This window comes from Zootoca vivipara, chromosome 2 (genome assembly GCF_963506605.1).
Source record: "Zootoca vivipara chromosome 2, rZooViv1.1, whole genome shotgun sequence".
Taxonomy (NCBI): domain Eukaryota; kingdom Metazoa; phylum Chordata; class Lepidosauria; order Squamata; family Lacertidae; genus Zootoca; species Zootoca vivipara.
The window spans coordinates 77,812,035-77,832,741 of NC_083277.1; the positions used below are offsets into that span (position 1 = coordinate 77,812,035).

A 20,707-nucleotide genomic window follows, 5' to 3' on the forward strand; every position below is an offset into this window, starting at 1 on the left:
TGCATTCCACTGTTGTTGCCTCCTCCCAAAAAACTGCCTGTTATACCAATGGCCAAGACTTCAGCTTTGCATGTGTTGAATATATCACAAAGAAAAAAAAGTTTGCTACCATGCTTGCTCAGGACACAAGTCTCTAAACACATTTGTTCTCCATGTGTTGGGGAATAAGCCCTTATGCAACACAAAAATGAAGTGGATATTTTGCTCGAATGGTGGGCTAGGGGAAAAGCTCTTCCTAAGGTGACCCTACTCCCTGCCTTTGGAAGCCTTATGCAAATCTACTGCAGGCAATGGACTGTAGGTAGAAAGGTAAAGGCAAAGGACCCCTGACTGTGGGGTGCCGTGCTCATCTCATTTCAGGCCGGGGGAGCCAGCGTTTGTCCACAGACATGTTTCCAGGTCATGTGTCCAGCATGACTAAACTGCTTCTGGCACAATCGGACACCATGGCAAGTGCCGTAGTGCACGGAAACGCTGTTTACTTTGAGTAACCTCAAGGGAGGAGTGTTTCCAGCTACCCCACCCCCTATCGTTGGAAGCCTCAGTGCTGCCTGAACTGCTGATGCCAAAGGCACAGTGATCCTCTGGGGAAACTGAGGGAAGCCTTGACATTTGGTCAGACTGACTTGATGCTTGGCTAATTTACAGTGGACATCCAAGCAGTGGCTAGAACATCTAGGACCATGGTGAAATGGTTCATACTCCCTTGTTTTTTTTTCCTACTGCAAAGATGTGTAATGCTGCTACATTTATAGTATACAAATGTTGTTTTTGTATGCTGTTGCATTTGCCATTATGTTGCTGTTAGGAAATGGTCCTTGCAAATGCTGATTTGTGGTATATTGCTGTTGTCCTTGTTGCAAGACACTTTGAGCATAAGTGTGTGTGTGGGGGGGGGGATTACGAAAATTAAGTGGTGATGAAATGCAGCCTTGGCCCTATTCCACCCAAGAACAGCCTGATGTCAAGCTGGTGGAGCCTTGTCCTACCCACTAATCAAAATACCAAGGAGCTAGGTGTGGATGATCAGATTTTTTTTAGTCTCAGAGGAGGAGTGTCCTTAAAGTCAGGGCTTTTCTAGAAAATACCTATTTTTATGGATAGAAACCTAAAACAGAAATCAATGGTTCAGTTATGAGACTTTCCCAGAAGGGAGAGAGATGGGGGGGCAGAGGGAAGAAGGGGTTGTTGGCAGGAACATCCAGAGCGGTGAGGTGGTGCCACACCATTGCCCTCCTGACAGCAGTGGTGCTACTGTTTTCCAGCATGGGGGGGGAGCCAGGTCAGCTTGGTGGGAAAGTTGGGGTTGTGTGGGCCAAGTGCACCGGTGGAAGTGCTGGATTGGCTCTGTCACTCTGTGAGCATGTCCTTGACCTCACAGCTGCACAGTCCTGCTCCTGGTTGTGGGGGTGAGTTGGTAACACAACTGTGCCGTCTAAATGCCGCTTGAACAAAAGTGGAGGGAGAAGGAGGATAGTTGCAGAATCACTGAAAGACAGGGAGGACAATCTGTCTTACAAATAGCTGAAAGGAAAGAAGACTATGGGGACAAACGGACTGGAGAGTATATAAGTGCAACTCAGGAGCACTAAGAGAAGGAAGGGCTGGTGTGTCCAAGCAGTTATAGGCTTGGGCATTGACTACTTTATTAAAGAAGGGATGGTTCTGGGTGGCTGCTGCCAAGACCCAAGCAAAGGGAAGTGGTCTTTGGCTTGATTTGCAAGGGAGGATGGGGGCTGGTGGTAACTGGCTTTTCTAGTGAGCTTAGCACTTCCTGTGTGGTGCCCTTCCTTTTAGGGCTCTCGGAAGTCAATCAATGGAGGTTCAGTGAGGCTTTGATTAGACTGCAACAGGGTGGAGGTAGGATGTTTCAGATGTTCTCTAACTGCTGTCTGGGAGCCCATAGTGCTGCCTGGCAAATTGGTGAGTTACCAAACTGAAGGGCCTTCTTCCACCAGCTGCATTAGCAGTGCATGGAGAATATGGTACATTGGTCTGGCTTCTGGGGTGCCTGATTTGATACCCTTGTTAATGTTCAATGTGCGGCTGGTGATGGGAAGCCACAGTAATGCAAAGTCTTCCAATAGACAGGGGTACTTTGTCCTTTTCCTGTTGCTAAGCTACCACTGTTAAAAGCCAGAATACATCCTGCTAGCCACACAGCTGAAGAAAAATTTAACTGCTCAGTCTCTCCCAAAGGGAGAGTGTAATGCCTGCTTCTTCATCCCCATCACAGAGGGCTACATTACTGCATCATTCATGAACCCTGAAGTACATTTCTTCCCCCACCCCCAACTCCTCTAACAGTGCCAACATAAATAAATCTGGTTTGTTGTTTGGATTGGAAAAAATCGTAATGAAAGCTGTTATGGCCAGAAGGTCATGTGCCAGTTTTTCATTGCCCATAGCTTAGCAATAACAGTGTTAAACATTAAACACTCTTTAAAAAATAAAAATAAAAGAGTACCATAGATATTTATGATGACAGGGTCATTATTTGGATCGGTAACTTGGCTTGGTTTTTGAGTAGGCCAAATTTCTGTGCTCTGGGTAGTGGTTTTGGGTGTGGCACCTCTTTCCCTTTATGTTGGGCCATTTTCAGGCAGTTGACAGGTGTCTCTGCTGTTCTTCATCTTGTGTCATATGGCTATTCTCTTAGTTCAGGGGAGGGGAAGGTAAGCTCTCTGTGGTGTCCTAGCAACCAATGACATGTTAAACTATATATAGCTGAAAAATGTGCCCTGTGATTACTTGGAAACCACAAAATGCTTGTTTCTCCCTTGAAATGGCCAAGATCTAAGTACCTCAATGGTGGTTGTTGGTAGCTGGCGGTAGAAAACCGAGCCTACAGAAATGAACTGGTTTTTGGCTTGTTGAATTGATGGGCTGGTCCTTGTAGGCTTCTGTCTGGAGACCTCTGGAGAATCACAGCACCTGCTGTGGCTGCAGAGATCGGTAACTTGTAACTGCTGCCTCCTGTGCTGTTTTTGCTGCATTAGCAGCACCAAAGTGACCTCTCCAGGGTGCAAGCCAGGGCACTGTGTATGGAGGTCCTGGGGTGCCCAGACAATGCATTTGGCACCAGCTTGGCTGTAGGAGTTGGCTAAAGGAGGCATAAAAGGGTGGACCTTGAGGTTATAAATATTAAGTTTTGGCAGGGTATAGCAATAGTTTTTCCAAAGTTCAAGAATTGGTTATTATTATTATTATTATTATTATACAATTGAGTTTGAAAAGCTGGGTTCTTTTTTGCGGGCAGGTTGTGTGTGTATATCAGGTTTTACTTTGAATGGACTCTTGTAATACTCCAGTGTCTTTAAAAGGCACATTTGAAGTGGAATTTGGCTGCTGCATGTACTTAACATTAAGAGCTACTTATAATGAAGAAAAGCTGCTCATCGTAAAGGCTAATGGTCAGGAATGTGTACCCTCTTCATGTTGTGTTAGACAAAGTGAACTGAATAGACACATCTGTACTTTCGATGACTGAATCCACTAGTTCTTCTACATTTGCCCCAGGAATCATTTAAAATCCAGCCGCTGAGCTCATATTATGCCTGTAGGGGTTTTCCCTTTAAATTGGTTGGCTGTAAGCAGTCTCTCTTCTGGTCTGCTTTGCATGGTCCACACTCATCCAAATCAGACCCAAGCCTATTGGGCCTCCCATCAGGGAACTTGGAGGAAATGTAGCCAAGGCAGGCTTGGAAGCTGCTTTTGGCTGCACTGCCCCCACAAAGGTTTTTGTTCCTTCCCCATCCCTGTACAAATGCTTCTAATGCCAGCTTTTGCTGGTGGGAGGAACACAAAGGGTGTGACTATAGCTGGGCACAATCCACCATTAGTGTGGAACAGTCTAATCTGGTTTGAGCTTTTGTTGGCTCTCATCTGTCTACTGTATTATTGAGGCAAGACACTGGTCCAGCACCTCCACTGCCACACCTGCAGATGTAAAGGAGAAATAGAGCTGTGTGTCATGAAAACATACTCCAAACCCCTCCGGATGACCCCACTCAGCAGTTTCATGTAGATGTCAAACAGTATAGGGAATGTGAAGGTCAGTTTGCCTAATAGGTAATTACTTCAGTATAAACCTACTGAGGTGAGGAAAGACCTTCTAGACATTGAGAGAACTTCTTTTACTTGGAACTGTTCTATTGAAGTCAATTATGAGGATTGGCTGTTGTTTTGTAAGAAATAAGCTCTTGATTGTTTTAGTAAAAAATGATCAAGATTAAACCTAAGTTGGAGTTTATGGAATTCAAAACTATAGGGACGGAGGTTGCTAACAGGTACAATGGAAGAACACAGCCAATAGTATATGTTGTAGGAGGTAACAATTGTTGCCCTATTTGCTGAGAGAGAAGCAGGGCCACAGGTCATGCAGCTTATGAATGTATGAGTCTCATTTCATAATTGTTTTTTGGAATGCTAATACAAATGTTAATGTTTCCTGGCTATTCAAAGTTGCTTTTACTGGAAATAGCTGGCATTCTAAAGATACAGAAATAGCAATTCTAGCACATTAAGTGTTGATAAATTGTTAAACTCATTATTTACAGTTCCATTTAAAAGGGAAAATTTTCTAACCCATGTAATTATTGAGTAATTTGTGCTTCAGCAGTTTGTTGCATACACTTTATTGCAATAATGTGGTAAAGTGTACTGAGCTTGAAGAACTGGGCTTGAAGAACGGAGAATGGAAAGAGGTATTTTGATATCTGTCATTGAATCCAGTGATGCTTTTTCACTCAGTCTTTGATATAGCAGAAGATTCTGCTAAGAGAGGAGGAAGGAAGTCAACTGTTTCCCTCCCCCAATCTGTTCCTGGGGGTAGGGAGGAATCTCCAGAACTGCTCTCTAGAAGGTGCTGAGAGAAGCTGCAGGGAGAAAGGGGAAATTGGTGAGAAATCACATTCCCTCTTCTCTTATTAGTGGAGACCAACACTAGGTCAAAGAATATTCCATGAATTGAAGGGCACCACTGGATACAGCCCCAAGTGTCTTTCTTAGTAAGAAAATTTCCTTTGAACCATCTGTTCAGAAACTGATACCACTCTCATGTTGTCCCCTGCAACTGTGATGTAAAATGAGGATGCAAAACTCAGGTAAATGGAAATTACACGGTCTGTTAATGGTGTAACATGCTTTAACTGCAGAATATCCCTTCTCAACATGTTACCTTCTTGCCTCATAACTGCTTCTTCACCTTCTTTTAAAGATGACAACTTGCTGATGGCCACCTGTGCATATTTTGCTTAGCAGATATCGGTAAAATTTATTACCATGTGTTTGAAGGATACCGCATTTGAGCAGTAATATGTCAGTAATATCTCTTCTCTCATATACTGAATTAAATACATAATAATACTCCGCCTTTGAAAATGATCTTCTGCTCTGCACACATTTTGTTGAACAACTTGACTAAGTTGCACTTCCTCACTGCTTTCTAAAATTCTGCACATATCTCTAACATTGCTCCTTCTATACTTACTATTACTATGAGTTGTTTGTAACTTTCATTGTGCTTTTGAAACGCCTTCTCTATTCAATCTGCACCATATATTTATGTTAACATTTTGGTCTCATTTTTGGCATCTACAGCTAGCAGTGTTTTTACAGCTGCTTTAGTGATAATTGTGTTTTGGTTTAACTTTCTTCTCATTAACAACAATCTGTTTCCCCACAACTGCAATAGCGAAGGGAAACATCAACAATGTAGGCATATATGTACTCTTTTGTTGTAACTTGTTCCTGCATCACTACTAATGGAAACACTCAACTTTTTGGCGAGTCAAGGTGTTGATAGTGGTGTACAGAGCCCTAAGTAGCTCAGGGCCTGAGTACCTTCCTCAATACCTCCTGACTCTTGCTCTGAGATCAGTGAGGAAGGCCCTGCTCATGGTCCCATCAATTGGCATTGGCCAATGTACTGTGACTGAAAACTGAGACTTCTCAGTACGTAGTAGTTGCATGGTTATGGAGCTCCTTCCCTGAAGATGGGGTACTTGGGGAAGGGCCTTCATTGTTATAGGTAGATAGAACCATTCCTTTACAACAGACATCCAGTATCTTCTAACATCTGTCTTGGTGCTAGTTTTTCAAACTTAATACTGTGATTGTGATAGTATATTTTACACGTTGATAAAAATGCCTTTAATTTTTTCCCCATTTTCTTGGTCATTACCAAAAAATCCACTTTTTCAAATTTGCAGTTATAGTAAAACTGGCTATTTCCATGAACTGTCAGTCCTGTAACATTGAAATTAGGATTTAGCACCTGGTTTTCAATGTATAACGTAAGGTGGGTTCCACTAATTCACACAAACGATTAATCTGTTTTTTCACCTCCCCTTAAATAGCCCAGTAAAAGTTCAGTTAAGTTCCAAGTACATTTTGTGTTCTTGAGAGAACTGTAACCAGCAGAGGGCAGTATGAGGCATTCTCTAGCCCAGTGGTTGTCTCAATATGTATGTCTTGAATGTAAGATTAAGGAGGTCCAGATGGATTGTTGTCAGGTGACATACAGGTCTTCATATTGAGCCCGTTTCTTATGTTAAGATAAAGTTAAGAGGGAAGTGCCAGGTTGACCAGATACCACCTCTTGACTGTTGCATTATTTCAGCTGAAACATGTGACTCTAATCTACTGCTGAAGCTAAGTGGATCTGGCCTGGGCAGAAGACCATCTGGGAGCCATATGTGGCTGTTCATAGCTCTATGAAGGCAAAACTGGTACAACTGTAATAAATAAATAAATAAATAAAGGCATAATTAAAGCAGCTGTGTCCCCATTTGTGGGAATACCTCCCCCAAAAGCTCTCAGAGGGTCTTCTTCCTCTCTTAGAACTACAGATTTGAGGCAGGAAACCAAGTACATATGGTGACACCAAGCAACAGAGAAGCGTTATTAGAGCAGTGGGGATGCGGTGGTGGGGTGGGGGTGGGATATACTTTTTACTGATCTGAAAAAATTACCAAGATCCCATCTGTACTATACATTGAAAGCAGTATCATACCACTTTAAACAGTAATGGCCTCCTCAAAATAATGATGGGAACTATGGTTTAAGAGCCCTGAGAGTTGTTAGGAGATCCCAGGGAATTCTTGGAATTGTAGCTCTATGAGGAGAATAGGATTCTCCTAACAACTCTTGGTATCCTTCCCAGGATTTTGGGGGGTGAGCCATGACTGTTTTAAGTGGGATGGTACTGCTTTAAATGTATAGTGCAGATGGCAGCCAAATATATTTGAAGGCTTAAAATTCTAAGAAGATTTGGTAGGGTAGGAGGGTGCGATTAGGAGTGAGAGAAGAAGTTAAAGTTAACTGCAGGCTGAGGGCAGTAAAGATAACTAGCTTTTAACTGCAGCAGCAGACCACAAATAGCAAGTTGTGGCACAGTTAATTGGCAAGTTTGTGGGACCCAGGAAAAGTTAAAACTCTAGGTTGGCCAAGAAAATTATTTGTTCAGTGCCATTTTTTTTTGTATCAAACGTAAAGTGTGGGATGATTCTTTCCTTCTTGAGGCTTTTTCTACCTGTGTCCTCTTTTCCCTGTTCTATACTGGAAAGTGAGTGGTGTGAAGAAAGAGACTTATAGAGGAACAATTTACCTCACACCTTGGACTTTTTGCCTAACCCAGGGGTTCCCAACAAAATTTTCTCGAGGACCCCTCATCGAGCCGCTATTGTGACAAGGACCCCCATTAATTCCTAATCCTAAAATTAAAAAGTGAGAGCCCAATTAAGAGTCTTTTTATATTTATACGTTTTTTACAGTTACAACAGAGTACTCCATCAGTATACAGTTAGTTTTAATTTTCAGTTCTTAATGAGATGAACCACTTTTTAACCAACGGTCCATTTTTAACTATGCGAACTGTAGCTTCCGCGAAAAACAACGCTTTGTTTACAAACACTACTGTTTTGCAAAGAGGCAGCGCGCGCCAGGGAGGAGGGAGGGGAATGGAGAAGACAGGGTACCTGCACAGTAGCACACAAATGAAGCCGACGCGCGCAAAGCATCTTGGGGAGGTGAGCATTAGTAGAATGCGTGCGCTGCCTCTTTGCAAAACAGTAGTGTTTGTAAAGCGCCACCTAACGGCATACAGCAGAACTACTGCCTCTATCTAATTCTAGTTTTGCGCTAGACTCTGCTCATGCAGGAAGCGGCCAAAACAAAAAATCTGCTATCATACGAAATATATTTAATATATTTTTTAGCATCTTGCGGACCCCTCTGGCATAGCTCGCGGACCCCTGGGGGTCCCCGGACCACCTGTTGGGAACCACTGGCCTAACCTATTGAGGTAAAGTGGGGGATTATGATCTCCCCAAGGAATTTTCTAGATTAGGCCGCAGCTCCTGGAATTCTGCTATACCAGATAAGACACCTGTATGGCCTGTTGCATTGACTATGGTCATACTCAATTTACATATCACATTTTAGGTCTGTGCTCAGAGCAGTTCACACAAGAAACAAAAACAATCTAAATACAGTGGTACAGTAACAATACATAGTATAAAAAAGTACTGTATACCTGAAAACATAACACTAAAAACCCGAACCATTAACAGTTCATTTGGCATACATCAAAATGTCACCAATCAAGTTCACCAATATAGCAAGTAAAATTATATTATAACTTCACACCCAAACAAAGTAAAATTAATACATAGTAATCCCCACCCTTTTATGCTTCAACCCAAAGACAAGAAAATCCCCTCAGAGTTCTGGAAACTTCTATCACAAAGGCTCCCAGGGGCTAGAGTGTGGTACAAGGTACACAGAAACAACAATTTCCTGATATGCAGGCAATTGTGAAGGAAACAGTAGGAAGTTTTAACGTATTTGTGGATGGCTGATGGAACAAGTCACATAGCTAAAGGGTGTGGTGTAAAACGAAGGTGTGGGAGGGGACAGAGTTAATGGTGGAGGTGGGTATTTCAGTGCAGCTAAGTGGTGCTATAAGAAGGCTTCAGATTTCAGAGGGTAGTGATAGGTAACAAAGTTGAAAATATGGAGAAGTGTTTAAGGAGGAGAACAGTTGACTACCAGGCTGGAAAAGGAAGAGGCTGCCAAAATACTGTTTTGTTGCTTTCTCTTAAAGCTCAATGAAACATGAGTACTTTGTATACGCAAATTGCTACTGAATGTTTAATAATAGGCCTTTCACTGTGTTGGCCTGTAGGGTTGCCAAGTCTCTCTCTCCTCACAGGGCCAGCGGGCCAGGGAGATGAGCCAGTTAGTTCAAGGATGTTGCCTGTTTGAGCAGGAAGTGGATATTGGTTGTACATTGTGATTTTTTATAAATATATTTTAAGTTTACTGCAAACAGATCTCAAATGGAGGATTGATGGACTCATTTGCATGCGTTTCCAAAGCATATGTTTTATGTCTTTGTTAGCATTTGCTTCTTAAGTTCTTGCTTTTACAGGACAGAAAGTAAATAAAAATACTTAGATTGAAAGTGTATGCTGGGAAAAGTTTAAACTCACAAGTACTGTAAGTATCCTTGTGGGTGTGGGTAGGAAAGACTGAGGGTGGGCCTTGTAGAAAATAGGTTTCTCTCTTGTTCCAGCTCCTTTACATTAACATCATCCTTATCATTGGCTAAAGAGGCTGAACTGAGTTGGAATCTACAGGTTTCCCACCTATGTAAAAAATTCAGGGCACCTGAATACCTGACAATCCAGTTAATGATGGCTTTAAACAAATGAAAATTCACAAGAGAGAAGGGGCCTAGAATGCCATATCTGAAGGATAAAATTCCATTGGAACAATTGACTCCATGTTTGAAAAAAAATTAAATATACCATGTCATGCCAATCAGGCTCACGGACTTGCTAAAATTAATCAAAAGTTGTACATTAAGGCTATAATTCTGCGGGTGGTTAACTGGGATTAACCTTGACTAGCATACTGGAACTTCTCAATAAACATGTTTAGGATTAAATTTTATCTTTTTTATTATGTGCCCATTTTATGTTTTAGTATTTACAAGCAGCAAGGTAATATGTTTGTTTATCTATGGGATGGAATATTAATTTAAAAATTACACATAGATTAAAAATCCATTACCATGAGCGTCATGAAGTACTGATTCTACAAGTGGAGATATGACAGACACTGTTTAAACTGAAGCAGAAAATGTGAAGAAAACAAATTGTGCATCAAGGAAATTTAGATTCTGATACAAATCAGTTTAAAATCTGTACATAAAATTTTGTATGCATGTTGTCAAGTAGCATCTTTATTCATGATTAGTTTTTATGATGCAGATTTTATAATAATACAGGGACAGGAAAAATGCATTGTTATGTAATAGACAACAAGACTGCAGTGTGTAATATTAGATAGGGAAAGCTAATATTTGAAACTATCATGATATAATAAAATAATAATAATAATAATAATTTTTTATTTGTACCCCGCCCATCTGGCTGAGTCTCCCCAGCCACTCTGGGCGGCTTCCAATTGAATATCAAAACAATACAGCAATAACACAATTACAAAAGTCAGAAACAATACATAAACCACATCAAAAAATACACAACCGAATGGAAAACAGTTTTGACATAAATCAAAATCTAAAACTAAGAATACATCCTTAATACAGTTTAACATAACATAGGTAAAAAATAACAGGAATTTAAACAAAAAAACAAAACAAAATGGAGCCCTCTCTGCCCAGCAGCAGCGGCGGCAACAGTCCTTTATAAAGCCCATCAGGCCCCACCCTAGGCCAGGTGGTGAGTGGCAGCACTGGGGCCTTCAGACGCTGAGCAGGGGAGTCCTCCTGGCTGGTAGCAGCATCAGCATCAGCAGTGCTTATAGGCCTCAGCCCCCGCCCTGTGCCAGGTGGTGAGTGGCAGGACTGGGGCCTTCAGGCGCTGAGCAGGGGAGTCCCTCCTGGCTTATATCCTGGATTTTGCTTTTTAAAAGCATACATGGAAATCTCAGTGTTAACACCAAGAGAGTTTTTTTAATTGCACTGCCTATACATTAAAATAAATATAAAATGTCAAATTATGCAAAATTCCATGTGTGCCGGTATTTAGAAAAGTATTACTCTTCTCAATCGTATAGGCAACCATGCACTACCAATTTGCTCTCCCTGGAAACCAGACATGCTTCTCTGCAGAACGGACCATTACTAGTTCGGTGTGATAGTGACATTTAAATTTGGTTCAGCTCCGGCTCAGTGCTGGAAAAAGTATTATTATTATTTTGGCTTGCAACAATGCCCTGACTTTCATATAGTTAATTAACTTCAGTTGAGTAGCCATCTGGGGTTGTTCTGGAAAAGACTGATAGAGCCAACACTGGAGTTGTGAAAAGGGAAATACAGTAATAGCTCTAGTAGTAGTATTGCCTGCAGCAAGCTGCTGACATTATTCAAGTACCAATTGGTCTTGTCTGGCACACCAGTCTTTACAAACTTGCTAAATGCCTTATGGCATGAATAAATTAATCTTGTCTTCGTAGGTGCGCTCTCTCCCTCTCAGAGAGATAGTTATTTCTTAAATTGTTGAAATGCCTAGCAGGTGCTTTTGTCAAACATGAATTTACTTTTTCTTTTGCAGTGACTTAGACAGAAACAACATTACAAGGATTACAAAGGTGGACTTTGCTGGGCTTAAGAATCTTCGTGTTCTGTGAGTATGGGGGGGTCTCCCTAAAGCAGTTCCTCTCTTTTTTTAGTATTCAGCAGCTATCTACCACAAGCAATAAATTTCCCAGTGTGTTGTCAGTCTTCAAGCTGATACACAGCTATGCTGCATACACTGTATTGCATTTATATGCTAAAAGTACACTTTTCAAAGGTACAATGTCAGGCACATTGTACTTTCCACACTTGATTTTGATAAGCCTATTGTATTGTTTCGTTGCTTGTAAATTGACTTTACTAAATTAGTAAGCAGGAAGTTCTGTAGAGTTCTGTAGGATATTGACTTAGGCAGTGCAGTCCTAAATAGTAAAAGCCAGCTTAGTTCAGTGAGTTCACACCCAGAAAAGTGTGAATTGCAATACTGCCTAAGTGACATTTCATAAGTGACATCAACAGAAAAACAACAACAGACAATGGTCTGGTTTATTGAAGTTATGCTGTGGTAGAAATATCTGTGTGGAAATGTGTTAGCAAACTATTAAATGCTCACTAATAAAATGTGTGATTTTAACAAGCCCCCCCCCCTTGGGCAAAATAGGGTTAGTCAAATAAGTCATGTTGAACTCAGCTGAATTATGGTATTTAGAATTGCAGCCTGAGGCCAAGTTTGTACATGGCTCTTAGTCACTCAGAGACCGCAGTAATAACTTGCATGCATGAAAGAGACATTACAGATCTAACACAGACAGATATAAATCAGCTGATAGCTCTTATATAGAGTTTTTCAATTGGTATGGTTTTCTGTTAACTTGATAACTATGCTTCAAGCCTAATTAACACTTGATGCACATGTCAGTCAGTAACTAAGTAGTGCTGATGATTACTACACCCGATACCGCATAATCCAGGCATCCCCAAACTTCGGCCCTCCAGATGTTTTGGGCTACAATTCCCATCATCCCTGACCACTGGTCCTGTTAGCTAGGGATCATGGGAATTGTAGGCCAAAACATCTGGAGGGCCGCAGTTTGGGGATGCCTGGCATAATCCTATACTGTATATGTTTACTCATAAGCAAGTTCTACTGTGTTCATTGTGGTCTATTTCTGGGTAATGCATAGGATTGCAACCTTTTTAACCTATTACTGTCTTCTACCAAACATATAAGTTGACCCAAGGAATTTTGTCACCGCCCTTCCCCTATGCCACATCTAATTTCTATGCCTTTATTAGTCAGTGGTTATTCTCATATGATAGATAAGAAAAGAAACTAATGGATAAACTCATTTTTAAGTAGGAGGAATTATTTTCATTTAGGGAGGTATGAGTTGGTATCTTCTCTGTTTCCCTAGTTAATATGACTGGTTTTTAGATTGCTTAATAGTTCTGTTTTAATGTGAATGTTTTGCAACATTGTATTTTAGTGGTTTGCTATTCACTGCCTTGAGATCCTTTTGGGATGAAAGCTAGCTGAAGATAATAAACATTTGTTTTGCCAATGTTCCTGTTTTTCGTGATATGTATAGGGTGTAAAAATGATGCATGAGACACTGAACTACCTTTGTAACCCAAGAAAATCCTTAATAAAATATTTTTTTAAAAAATAAACATTTGTTTTGGAGAGAGTGGGAAGCTAACCTTTGTAAAAAAATTTTTTACAAAGGCAATTTGAGTAATTTGAAGATTGCTTATACTTTTAACATCAACAAATATCTTTTTTCCCCAAAATAGGCATTTGGAAGAGAATCTAATTAGTGTAATAGAACGTGGAGCATTTCAGGATCTAAAGCAACTCGAACGGCTGTAAGTATTCTCTCTTGCTAAACCATCTAAATTGTACAGTTGAGAGATGGTAAAGCTATCTTGATGTGATGGAGGGTGGGGTAGGGGTGACATATCACATACAGTGGTACCTTGGTTTATGAACTTAATCCGTTCCGGAAGTCCGTTCTTAAACCGAAACCGTTCTTAAACTGAGGCATGCTTTCCCTAATGAGGCCTCCCACCACCGGTGCTCTTCCACCATTCGGATTCCATTATTAGACCCAGGTAAAGTTCTCAAACCGGGACACTACTTCCAGTTTTGTGGAGTTCATAAACCGAATCGTTCTTAAACAGGACTGTTCTTAAACCGAGGTACCACTGTACATGTTAACATAGCAGCTGTCCACTCTGGGGCGTGGGTAAATGGTTTGAGCCTGAGGATGGAATATATTCAAGCTGTTAAAACTGTATAAGCAAGTTATGATTTCTATTTTGTGATCTATGAAAAACACTGAATAAAAATCATAATAGTGCCACCAGTTTGCATGACATTTTACAGAGTACAAAAGAACAGTTTCTTACAAGAATCTTACAATCTAAAATTCAACACAGGGGAATCAACAGAGTTCAATAATACAGATATTTCAGTTGCACATGCTTTGACTGAGTTACATGCTGAGTTCCTGAAGGGCATAGGCATCCTAGAATTGTAGAGCTGGAAAGATCCCAAAGTGTCATCTAGCCCAATCTACTGCGATGCATGAACCACAGCTAAATAATCCCTGACAGATGACCATCCAACCCTGCTTAAAAACCTCCAATGAAGGAGAGTCCACCACCTTCTGAGGTAGTTTGTTCCACTGTCAAACTACAGCTCTTACTTTCATAAATTCATTACTAACGTTTAGTTGGAATCGCTTTTTATGTAATTTTAATCCATTGGCTCAGACCCTGCCCTCTGGAGCAGCAGAAAAGAAGCTTGTGCCATCTTCTGTGTGAAAGCCCTTCAGATATTTGAAGATGGATATCATATCACCTCTTCCTAGGCTAAACATAACCAACTCCATCAGCTGTTCCTTAAGAAGTAGGGAGGTTAATACAAAGGTGAGCTTTAAGGAGAGATTCGAAGTTGTTCTGCCAGACAGTTCTAAGTATACATGGCAGAAAGGGAGAATGGATGGAAATCTTTGGGTAATGGAAGAAGCTGGAGAAGGAAATCCAATACACAGTGATATATCAGGCTATATAAGGGTGGAGAGATGGTCAGGGAAGATGTGTAGGACTTTGAAAATAAAGGCAAAGCAGGTTGTGCTAGATCCAGGAATCGACAGGAAGCCAGTGCATAGGGATTCAAAGTGATTAGATGGCCAGGGAATGAATGATTTTGGCAGCAGAGTGCTGGATATATGTGAGGGTATAAAGTTGAGAAAACAGAAGACCAGAGAGGAGAAGACTGCATAAGCTGAGATAATAGATGAGCAGGGCATGAATGAGAGTTCTTGCCAAGGTGACAGAGAGAAAGGGCTGAATTTCTGCAAACTTGTAAATGGAGAAGTAACATGGTTTGGCTGCGACAGAGTAGAGAGTTCATTCAGTGGATAAGGAAAGTGTATAGGAAGAAGAGGTCTGAGGAGAAAAGTTGAGAAGTAGGACATTCCCCTCCCCCAATTCATGCACAATATCTTAAACCTTGCATCTTAATATAGTGAGAAAGCTGTGGGGTGTAGTTGTAGTGGTTCTTTTCATCAGAGAAGACAGATAGGTGCCATGTGCTGATATGGTCAGAGTTCAGACTGGCTTATGGTGTTCAATTTCCATTACTGAAAATCTGCAGTTGGCAGCTGAATACCAAAAGGCAGTGTAGGCTCAGCTTAGCAATGTGGTGAATAACACCATCTGGCTCAAACTCCAGTAGCATACCCTGAGAAAGCCCACAGTTGCCAAGGCTCAAATGGTTGTGTAAATGAGCTCTAATAGAAAGTGGCCAATCAGTGCAAGTGCTCACATGTCATGGAAAGTGTGACATAATTTGCCGTAGGCTGAATGGGATTGCCTTTTCACTAATGCAGTTTGCAGAGTTCAGTATTGAACATTAGGCTGCATTTTAAAAACAGGTTTTATTCATACAATTTCCTTTTTACTCTTGTTGAAAATATTTAATTACACTTGTAGTTTGATCTGTTATATTAGATGAAAAAATATTATTAGCCCTTTTTAATAAAGTAGCTGTTATGACAGCTAGACGAACTCTGGCCAAATAGTCATTAATATTGCAATAAAATATCACTGGAAATAATGCTTGTTTCATTTGTGGTTATTCAAAAGGCATGAAACTTTGATGCCAAATGAATGTTGTTTTAATAGTATTTCACTTGCCGGCACATCAAAGTAGAGCTAAAACTACAAACTAAAAATATAGACATTTTTCTTTGAAATTTATTGCTTGTTATGGTTCCTGCATGTAAATTTTGAATATATGAAAAGGTCTATAGATTGTATTCAGGCCAAAAACACACTTGTTGACAGCTTTCAAGTTACGTTGCTTTGATGATTTATGCTTCCTAAAAACTGTAACTTAGATTAAGCATTTGGATGCATATAAGTTCTCAAACCATAATGCAATGATTTACTTTAATAGACAGCAAAATACTTAGGGTGGTTGAAATTACTAAGTGCAAATAAAATGTGGCCTTGGAAAAGGTTGCACCATAGGAAAACTGCTGTTCAGTCAGAGGTGGCGGTGGGCGGCTGCTCTGAAATCAGTTATGTCCAGTACTGTGTAGGCAAGTATAGTAGAGCTTCACAATTGTAGAGATGTGAATAGCTGAAAACTTGTTATTCTCATTAAAGGAGAAGGGCCAGTTTAAAAGAAAAGTCTATTATAGGCTGTAAAAAAATCAATATATTATTGGCACCATGTAGTGTACATAGTGCAGGTTGTTGATTTGGGTGCTTAGTTCATGTGTTGTAATGTATTTTGTACACATGGAAATTAACTTCCACCCCCAGTCTTCCAGAAGAAAGATGTATTGCAGTGTAAGCCAATTCTGTATATTGGGGAAGATTTAGTTACAGAATCCCATTTTCATGTTTCAGATAAATTCTTTTGACTGTTTTGAGCTGCTTTCATTTGAGATGACTGCACTGGAAATGGACAGTTCATTTTTTTATGCGATATTTACAGGGAGAGGAGGGTGGGAGATAAATTTGGGCTACATCAAAGTATATTTTTCTCATTCAAAAGGAATGTTCTGAAATTCTTTGTGAATAGTTTCCTGATTAGCGGGTAAAAAGTTGATGAATTGGGGTAAATAAATGTTTGTTCAGATGTTTCATATTACTTAGGTCATGTTGGATTTATGCTTCAGGAGAACAATTCTTTTAAGATTCAAATTTTATCCTGTGGCTGATACAGACTAAAACTAAGTACAGTGGATGAAGATTGCTTGTGTAACATTCAGTTAACTGAAGACTAGTTCTGATTTAGCCTCTTTCTCTATGAGAGTGCTTTTGGAAATATTGTTATGGAAGTATAAATACAAACTGTTAAGGCTTTGATTGTATTTGGATCCATGAACTGTATTTGAGAAGTCTGCTACCTTTTCCTGTCAGATCGCTATGGGGAGGAGGGGGCTCCAATTCCCAACATAGGAATAGTTGATATACAATAGTTTGGATACAGTTGGACACCAGTTTGAATCAAGATGGTGGACCAAATCTTTCAAAACTACACCGATTTTAATTACTGATTTCAAAACTGCACTGATTTTTTTGGTTTCTCGGAATTCCACCAGGTATAAGGCTGCTAGCCTCTAATTAATAAAGTAATTAATTAATTACTAGCTGGCATATTCAGATAGGGCTGAAAGCCTGGAGATCTGCTGCTGCTCAGTGTAGACAATATTGAGCAAGACAGACCAATGATCTAACTCTTAAAAAAAACATTTTTATTGAAGAAAAAGAATTTTTAAACAATACAAATTAGCAATGACATAGCCAATTACAATCCCCCTTTCCCCTCCCATCCCTCCCTCTCCCACCCTCTAAAGACGTCCCTCTGCTCCCCTCTCTGATTTGTTTGTACATATTGTTTTCTGCATGTTACAAAACTGTACATTTGTAAATTGTAAAAATGTACAAAACTGTACATTTGTAATTTGTAAAAAGTTCCCATTCTTCTTTGAAGTCACGGTTGTCCTTCTCATGTAGTTTGTATGTCATCTTTGCCAACTCCGCATAACTCATCAGTTTTTATTGCCATTGTTCTTTTGTTGGGATTTCCTCATTCTTCCATCTTTGTGATAGCAATACGCTTGCTGCTGTTGTATCATACATAAATAAGTTTTTTATTTTCCTTGGCAGGTCTTGTCCTAGAATCCCTAACAAAAATGCTTCTGGTTTTTTTTTTACAAATGTCATTTTAAATATCTTTTTCAATTCGTTATATATCATATCCCAGAATTTTTTTACTTCTCTACATTCCCACCACATATGATATAAAGTACCTTCTTTGTCTTTACATTTCCAACATACGTTTGACCCGGTTTTATACATTTTTGCCATTTTTACTGGTGTAATATACCATCTGTACATCATTTTCATGTAGTTTTCCTTCAAAAGAGAACAATATGTAAATTTCAAATCTACCTTCCACAATTTTCCTCAAATTGTATGTTGTGTCCTATATCTTGTGCCCATTTGATCATGACTGATTTGACTTCCTCATCTTTCATTTCCCATTCTAGCAGAATACTATATGCTTTCTTCAGTAGCTTCATATCTTCTTCTATAACCTCCTTTTGGAATCTAGAGATTGTATAGCTAAACCCTTTTTTATTATCCTCCTTATACATCTCATTTAATTGTCTTTAATGTAACCAACTCTGGAAAATGTTCTTTAATTTCATCATACTCTTTTAATTTCCATTTTCCTTCTTGATCTCTCAATAAGTCTCTATATGTAGGCCACTTCCCCCTTTTACCAAGCGGTTTGAGTAACAAAGCTTCAATTGCTGATAACCATCAAGGTGTTTTTGTTCTATTAAGTCTTTTTACCTCTCCCACATTCTCATTAGTGATTTCCTGATTATATGATTGTAGAATCCTTTATGTACTTTCCTTTCCCTACCATAAGTATGCATGCCATCCATATCTGTTATCGTGACCTTCCAAATCTAATGCTTCTTCTTTTTCCAGTTTTATCCAGTCCCTAATCCACACCAAAGGGACCCAGGTGGCGCTGTGGGTTAAACCACAGAGTCTAGGTCTTGCTGATCAGAAGGTCGGCAGTTCGAATCCCTGCAATGGGGTGAGCTCCCGTTGCTCGGTCCCAGCTCCTGCCCACCTAGCAGTTCGAAAGCACATCAAAGTGCAAGTAGATAAATAGGGACCGCTCCAGCGGGAAGGTAAACGGCGTTTCCATGCGCTGCTCTGGTTCGCCAGAAGCAGCTTTGTCATGCTGGCCACATGACCTGTATTAAATAGTGGGTAGACAACACAGCGGTTCTTCAAGAAGCTCTTTATTCGGAAGCCAGAACAGAACTGAACTGCATTGCCGAGCTGGCCTGCTTTTATAGAGGCTGGCTCAAACAATGTATCAAACATAATTCAAAGTTCCCTCCTAAAGTTCCATCCTAAAACAACTGTCAAGGACCTGAGGGAAAACTGTATACACTAATACATAATACCCCTCCCCACTGAGAAAAGGTATTAGTTACATTCGTAATGGTTTCAATTAGGTACAAGTGCATAACAGTTTCCAGGTACATAGCTTCTATTTACAATGCAACGTTTCAAGTGCAGTTACTGACATAGTCCCGTAAGTAGGATGGCCGCTTGCTGACCCTGGTGGAACGCCGAGGGCCAGTACCAGTGTCCAGGGGGTTGGCCGATTCCTGCTGAGACTGTGGCACCACCAATGTTGGTGGTGAGTCCAAGTTCCCTGTCTACGTGACTGCCGAAGGAATGGCCATGTGCGGACTCGGCGGATGGTCAGGCACAGCAGTGGCTCTAGACTCTGGGGGGCCCTGCTGAACCTCTGACGTGGCTTGGCTAGGATTCACGTCCGCCGCTTGTGAGGGAGGAGTAGATTGAGCCTCGCCTTCTGTTAGAGCTGGCTTCATAGTGGAGTGTGGGCTGCTGGCCTTGTGGATCTCCTGGGCGGAGAGTTCAGCAGCTTCTGCGGCTGCGGCCTCCTCCATGGCCTTCTGTAGCGAGAGGTCTGGCTTGGCGAGGAGGCGCTGCTGCAGACGGATGTTCCGGATTAGGCAGACGACTCAATCCATCAGGACGTCATCAAGGTCCTGGAACTCACAATGTAGGGCGGCCTTCCTGAGAGCATCAATATAATTGCTGATGGACTCCCCCTCGGCCTGGTTCCTGTGGTAGAAGGCGTGGTGGGCAGCAATTTTAAACGGCTTGGGCGCGTAGTGAGTACGGAGCTTCTCTTGGAGCGTGTCCCGTGATTCAGAGGCTGGTGCGAACGGCGGTAGAGGCACGAATGAAGCCATGATTCTGATGCCGACGTGGAGGGCGATAGATGGAACACAGTGCTCTAGCCGGAACGGTCAGCTCTGAATTGGTTCTGCTCAGTGATTCAGCTCAGTGATTTAGTTCAGTGATCAGCTCATTGCATGTCCGATTCTGGCTGAGCTCTGTCTTTCAATCCCATCCTCGTCGCCAGTATTAAATAGTGGGTAGACAACACAGCGGTTCTTCAAGAAGCTCTTTATTCGGAAGCCAGAACAGAACTGAACTGCATTGCCGAGCCGGCCTGCTTTTATAGAGGCTGGCTCAAACAATGTATCAAACATAATTCAAAATTCCCTCCTAAAGTTCCATCCTAAAACAACTGTCAAGGACCTGAGGACCTGAGGGAAAACTATATACACTAATACATAACAACCTGGAAGCTGTCTGCGGACAAACGCTGGCTCCCTCGGCCTATAGAGCGAGGTGAGCGCCGCAACCCCAGAGTTGGACACAACTGGACCTGATGGTCAGGGGCCCCTTTACCGTTACCTTTAATCCACACCAAACATGCAGCCTCGTAGTATAATTTAAAGTCTGGGAGGGCGAAGCCTCCTCTTTCTTTTGTATCTGTATCTTATGTTTAATCCATGGCCTCCCCCACCCCAGACAAATTTGGAAATGTCCTTTTGCCATCATTTGAGGCAATCATCCTTAACCATTACTGGGACTGTCTGAAAAAGAAAGAGCATTTTTGGCAGCACATTCATTTTATTGCCACAATTCTTCCTAATAGAGAAAGGTTCATTCTACTCCATATTTCCAAATTCCTTTTTATCTCACACCATACTTTTTCATAATTATCTT

General features: G+C 40.9%; 1 protein-coding gene across 2 annotated transcripts in view; it reads left to right on the top strand.

Annotated features, from left to right (window-relative positions):
* SLIT3 (slit guidance ligand 3) overlaps window positions 1–20,707 on the top strand; it is a 414,666-nt gene that overhangs the window by 20,309 nt on the left and 373,650 nt on the right. For both annotated transcript variants that reach the window (XM_035105174.2, XM_035105175.2), the window contains exons 2-3: window positions 11,583–11,654; window positions 13,340–13,411. In XM_035105174.2, coding sequence (XP_034961065.1) covers window positions 11,583–11,654; window positions 13,340–13,411 — 144 coding nt within the window. The remainder of the gene's footprint in view (window positions 1–11,582; window positions 11,655–13,339; window positions 13,412–20,707) is intronic.